General features: G+C 35.1%; 1 protein-coding gene across 1 annotated transcript; it reads left to right on the top strand.

Annotated features, from left to right (window-relative positions):
* The first annotated feature begins 2,620 nt into the window (after positions 1–2,620).
* Positions 2,621–6,240, top strand: LOC124371821. The gene is made up of 4 exons (XM_046830177.1): positions 2,621–2,763; positions 2,970–3,369; positions 4,800–5,104; positions 6,162–6,240. Exons 2-3 carry the CDS (start codon positions 3,226–3,228, stop codon positions 5,037–5,039), a joined length of 384 nt encoding a protein of 127 aa, XP_046686133.1. The 5' UTR covers positions 2,621–2,763; positions 2,970–3,225; the 3' UTR covers positions 5,040–5,104; positions 6,162–6,240.
* The last annotated feature ends 338 nt before the right edge of the window (positions 6,241–6,578 follow it).

The following is a 6,578-nucleotide window of genomic DNA, read 5'->3' as shown; positions in this document are numbered from 1 at the left end:
TTGGAATTTGAAATTCTTGCTAAACACAGTTAAATTCTAACTCCGCGCGTGGTGATTGGTCGGTTTAGTTCGTTTGTTTGGTTGCACTGTTATGACAGGTTAGAGGTTATAATTTGTTATTTTAAATGTTTGACTAGCAATACGCGCTGTTTCTTCTCAATCGACTGAATTACGATTGATTGCAGAGTGATTTTAACTAATAATTTACTTAACACTATCAACATTTGTCAATAGTATGACATAACCTGTAAACTCAGTTTCTCAACTTTTGTGTCAATCTAACAATTAATCAATCAATCATAGTTTACGATAATGAAATATCAGTGTACAATTATTTACCTTTATTGTTGTAGTTGTTGTAAATGACGAATCTAAGCACTCCACATTTTCACGAATAAACATAGTTATCTGCTTTATCCCGTGCGGCGGACCCACAGTTATCTGCTTTATTCCCGTGCGGATCCCGTGCGGCGGACACACTGGACGGGCATCGTAACGTTACCGGGCGTTACACTTTTTCATGAGTGACTCCGAGCCGCAACCTAATTTAAGACGTTGTCACGTCAAAAAACAAGTTCGAAAATATGTGGTAAAGTCTATCCTCACAACAAAGTGCTATGGTCTGATCAGGGGCTAAATTTAATATTTGCCAAGTGTGGAACTTTTGATAAAATAAGTAGTAGGACTAGTAGGCCTAATAAAGTAATTTGTCTTTTAAAACAAAACTCATTTTCTAGTCAAGAAATAATGTCCCTTTGAGGTGCTTTTCAGAAACAGATGAACTCTATTTGATTGAAATCATAGGAAGTTGACATGGCGATAGGAACTCTTCTATAAACATTTTGTTTGGATAGTGTAGCCGATGTAACAGTAATTTGGAGTTCTACGTATTGCAGATTGTTCATAGTTAAATTTAAACTTCGTAACAGTGATATGAAACTTTTTTAGACTGGGTAAATGTACTAAAAACTTTCAGGGAAAATTTTGACCTGAGTTAATTTATAAATCAGAAATCAGAAGAAAATATCGTTTATAAGACGTATATGATGTTTTAAGGAGAAGAAAATCCCTTCCTAAGGATACCATAGGTACCATAAAACACAGATTAATACGGAATTGAAATTAGAGACAAAATGTATCCATATGGTGAACCAAGGCGAGTATTATTTTGGATGAGGTATAATACAGAAAAAGAAATAAATAATTTGAAAGAAAAGTTTGTAATATAAAAAGTAGAAAAATATATAGATTTGCGGGTTTGGCGATTGTTTCAAAGTTAAACGGGGAAGTAAGGATTTGTGCAGATTACGAAAACATAAGTAAATATATATAACCTGAGAGACTTATTCTTTCATCTGCAGATGATATATAGCGCAGTTAGAAGGATCTGAATATTTTTCAACACTAGATTATAAGTAGAATATTATCACATACCTCTAGCTTAAGAATCCTGACTCTAACAATAGCTTGTACACATAATAGAATATATAGTTTCAGCAGACTCTTATTGTATATCCAGTGCATCTGATGTGTATATATTGAGTAAGAAACTTTAAAAATTTGGCAGTATTGGATGATTCTGTAGTATATGGAAATCTTAGGGAAAACACAGCAAGAGAAACATTACCAGCCAGTATCTTACGTTTTAGGTTAGAAAATTAATTTGATCTCTTAAGTACTTAATTTATCTTTATTTTAAGTGACATATGAAATTAGAAATGACTTTAATATTTAGTGAAACACTTCACTTCTGTTAATATAAACATTTTAGAAACCAAAAATTAACATTATACATTATTAAATGTATTTATTCAAAACTTTCAATCTCTAACATATAAAACAAAAATTATTGTTTTTTACATGAAGAGATCTGCAAATCGTTAGACGCGTAATTAGTAACAAAGCCAGACAAACGAGTTAATAAGACTGATAATCGGCGTTGAAACTGTATTACGAGTATTGAATATAATAACTACATAATTTCAACCTAAGTAAATATATACAAATGTACTTAGCTCGTTTAAATCATGGACACAGGAGAATGGACTATCGATGATTGTGACAATATTGAATGGAGAAGCATCATTTATTCCTCAGATAGGGACTGTAAAAATACTAAAAATATTTTGGAGAAAAATCTCCCTGTAAATAAATTGTAAAAATGTGTTTTGGTCTATTTTCATATGAAATACGATAATCTAGCTCGATTTCACCTTGCTTGATAAGTAAGAGTTTAACCTAGAACTATTTACACTGCATCACACCCTGGAGAAATAGCCTATATCGAAATAGTAAGTTAATTTGATCAATGAGAATGTCAAAGTGTGTGGAATGTTTTGAGCTTTTTGTTTAAGGGAAGTTGGACTTCAACAACTCATGATTAAAAAATCCATCAAAATATAATTTTTTATTGGTCTAGTGTGATAGTGTTTTTTCATAACGCTTATAACTATTTTAAGCAGATATTGTCCTTGGCCGTTGCGGACATCAAATTGAGTGACTATGTCTCTTGGAAGAAAGCAGACATAACGGCCTGGCACCAATATTTCCCTAGTCGGTTGCGCTGCAGGAAAGAGAACTTGACTAATATCGGCGCAGTAAATGCTGCACAGAGCGTGGAGCAGGGTCTGGAGGAGAGTCTGCGCAGAGTCGCATGGTACCAGGCGCAGGAGCTGTCGACTGCGCAGTTGATGATGGAGGGGACAAGCGCACAGGGCTGTGTCGAAGGCATCTCTACTTTCATGCCTAAAGCTATAGATAATGGTATTTTACAATAGATTTTTATAGTTTGAAGTTTTATAAGTCTTTTAATGGTATTTTATTTTTCAAACTCTCTATATAACAAGAGTGCCTATGACAAAAGTCAACGTCAAGACCTGTTATTAAAGTACGATTCAAATTTAGTAAAGCCATAGTTTAATTATTAATTGTATTTACGAATATTTTGCTCAGTATTTCTGTTTACACAGAGGTATCCTCCTACCAGGATTGTGCGGCTGACGTTCTTGCCCAGACTGCGTCGTGCAGCCGCCAATCTAACAAGAGTAACTACCAACTACCAGAACGCTTACCACAGGGCTCTAACAGGCATCGACAGCTGCGTCAAGACCTACCCCAATAAGGACTCTCTTAGTAGGCTGAAGACTTGTGTGGAAGCGTGGAACAAGAAACTACTTCACTGTGGCAAACAATACCAGGAGCTACAACGCCTTCGTCAGTCCGGCCATGACGATCTTCACTACAGCAGCAGAGTGCGCTCAAACTGCTGCGAAAAATGTGGTCGCCAAGGGATGGGAGTTCTTGCAGAAGCTAGTGCACTGTGCGAAGCTGAGCGAAAATATAGACGCGCAGGCGTATGAGGAACAGGTGGTAAGTTATCTGCAGCGGACTAGGTTTGGATTATCACTACAGGGACTTAAATTGTATAAACTGAACTATAGAATGCAAATGTTTCATGATACATACATTCACACACACACACACACACACACACACACACACACACACACACACACACACACACACACACACACACACACACACACACACACACACACACACACACACACACACACACACACACACACACACACACACCACACACACACACACACACACACACACACACACACACCACACACACACACACACACACACACACACACACACACACACACACACACACACACACACACACACACACACACACACACACACACACACACACACACACACACACACACACACACACACACACACACACACACACACACATATATTTGATCTTATGGATGACAATGATGGAACCACGAGACAATATTACAATCAATGCATTTTAACATGTGGCATATTCAAACATGTAGGCAAATTATCCCAGCACATAAAATATCATTTGATAGTGACGTGTTGTGCAAACTTCTATTTAAACACAAAATTTAATGAAAACATGTGAATGTATCTATGTCCATAATGGTGTGAATGTCCAACTATAGAATTTGCCTGAGATTCATGGAAGTTTTATCTCTCAGTAGGCTGGCACAATTAATTTTTCTTTTTTTTGCTGTGGGACTTAACAATTGCTTTTCTTATGGTTGTTTTTCTTTTCTGTCTGTCAATATTGAATCTATGAACATACAATTTTGCATTGAACCTCAGCTAAGTCCGTTACACGATACATGGTGTAGGGTACTTCTATTTTATCATTAATAGTAAACATTGTTAAAGTTATTTTAGGCTTATTGTTTGAGGTATGATTTTTTTATCATAAATATATTAAAACAAAGAAGAGTGGCTTCAGTTATGAATTGCTCGATATATAACTAATTATATTCTAATTTTTTTTATCATGGTTTTATAAATGAAAGATATGTATAATGTGTGGTGTATAAAATGTTAGGATGAATAAAGTTTGGATTTTATTATTCCTGAGTAACTAAATAAAATTTTATACTGAGGAAAAGAAATGAAATAAAATTACAATTATATGTATCAATAGCAGGGAAAGAAAACCGACCATTAAACAAGTGTCATTGACCAATATTTTTAATTATTACACATGCCTACTCTTAGAAATGATGAAATAAATTATCACCAATACCAAACTCAGTAATTCATAATGTCAGAAGCTAAATTATGCCTCTTTGCCAACGTAGGGTATCACATTTTCGTGAAAATCCAATGTTGTTTGAGAACGATTGAAGGAAGTATGGTCTAATTGAGCATATTACTGTCTAATCTCACTGCCTGAATATCTATGGTGGACTCCAATATTTTTATTTGACATTTGGTCACGTTTCCAGTCCACAGGATACTCCAACTACTTGACCCAGAACGACCCTCACCTCTCAGGTCCAGCTAGCTCAGGCCCTCAACAGCCAACAAGTCAGCCAGATAGAAGAGAAGATGTTGTTCTACTACGATCTGCAGAAGAGAGCCCTGGAGAGTTACGTCATAGAGTCCAGAGGATCCGGCCACTACTTGTCTCAAGTTGTCGGTTATCTCTCAGGATACTACTCCACCATCGCGGCCACATCCAGTGACAACCCGGGCGAGGTTCACTGTTCCACCTCAGCTTACTCGGCTCTTAGTGCCGTTGCGAATACTGGTAATGTTGAAGGCCTAATATTATAAAGCCTTAATAAACGTTTATATTCACGCATATCCGGTTAAATATATAGATAATAGTACATTCAGTATATAGTACTAAAGTCAAAATTTCATACATTTTGGTTCATAATCAGTATAAGTTTTAATTTCCCCCGTAATTTTACATCTTATATACCAATATTAAATACCTAATATTGTATTTTAATGTAATAATTAAATACCTAATAGAAATCTACTGAAAAACGTCATTAAACAATAATGTTCTACGTTAGTAAACGGGTTAGGTTTTCTATTCCTCATGCTTGGAAAAGTGCTTATTTCCTCACTTAAACAATGGCGCTATTTTTACATTCCATCCTCAAATAAAAAAAATGATTAGTTCTTTTCTATAAATAAATTTTTTATCTTTTTCTGTGTATAAATATAATATTAAATATATAAAAATTTAATGTATTAAAAAATCACGTTTTACTTCTAAAAGAGCGTTTAATATCATTTTAAGGCCTTTTAATAATCGCAGTTCAATGCAGAGTGCAATACTGACTGATTGCATGATGCAATAATGTGTTCAAACACGTTTAATGACATGGCAATCTACTATGCAATACAAAACTATACGCTATAAATGTAGTTACATATTTCATCATAACTCACATGCATTTCAATTTTTAATAAACTTTTTAATAAGGTAATTCATATATTTGTATATACTTTTGAATTTGACAGTAAAAGTTTTAATCCACTTATTTATACACATTATAAAGCCTCATTTATAAAGTGTTTACATATTATTTGTGTATTGGGCGTGTTAATAAAAAGTTCTGTCAGTGTGAATTGTTCTAAATCCGATAGTTTTATAAAATATATCTACTATATGCAATCGAATCAAACCAATACAGCGATATATTTTTCTTTCTATATATTTTCCTGATTATGGAGATATTCACACCAATTATTATACTATATATGGGATTATTATCCTTGTTAAAAAAAATATTTTCTGGACAAAAAATATAGAAACAAGCAAGCCTCATAAAAGCTTTCGATTTTTACAGGTTCATCAGCAGCCTTGGCGTGCGGACCGGAATATCGTCGGAGGACACCAAATATCGTCTCTCCAAAGTTAACAACGAATTTGCCGCAAGTGAACAGTCTCTTGCCTGCAAACCGGAAATGTGGCAAATCCTCTCTTGTTTCAGTGAAGGATATATCTTCGCGGAGAAAACCATTCCTTAACTGCTACAAGGTTGCCTCTTCACATTTCAGTGTAAATTACAAGGACGTGTACGACAGTGTTGTGAAGGACGTAGCGATACTTCTGGGGTATGAGAGCAGCTTCTTCGGGAACAATTCTCTCCTTGCGGCCGACTCTGTACTCAGAAGAGCCTACTCGGAAGCAGAGAAGGTTCCTTTACGACCTGCAGCGCTGTCTATATAAAGATTTCTGGTTACTAAATACGCCGTCACTACTC

Source organism: Homalodisca vitripennis, unplaced genomic scaffold (genome assembly GCF_021130785.1).
Source record: "Homalodisca vitripennis isolate AUS2020 unplaced genomic scaffold, UT_GWSS_2.1 ScUCBcl_2066;HRSCAF=6449, whole genome shotgun sequence".
NCBI lineage: Eukaryota > Metazoa > Arthropoda > Insecta > Hemiptera > Cicadellidae > Homalodisca > Homalodisca vitripennis.
This window is presented reverse-complemented; position numbering and strand designations above follow the sequence as displayed.

Bases quoted from the DNA above. Each gene is read 5' to 3' on its own strand.
- LOC124371821 (XM_046830177.1), top strand. From the start codon at position 3,226: ATGACGATCTTCACTACAGCAGCAGAGTGCGCTCAAACTGCTGCGAAA. The intron at 3,370-4,799 runs GTAAGTTATCTG...TCACGTTTCCAG, and splicing joins AGGCGTATGAGGAACAGGTG to TCCACAGGATACTCCAACTA.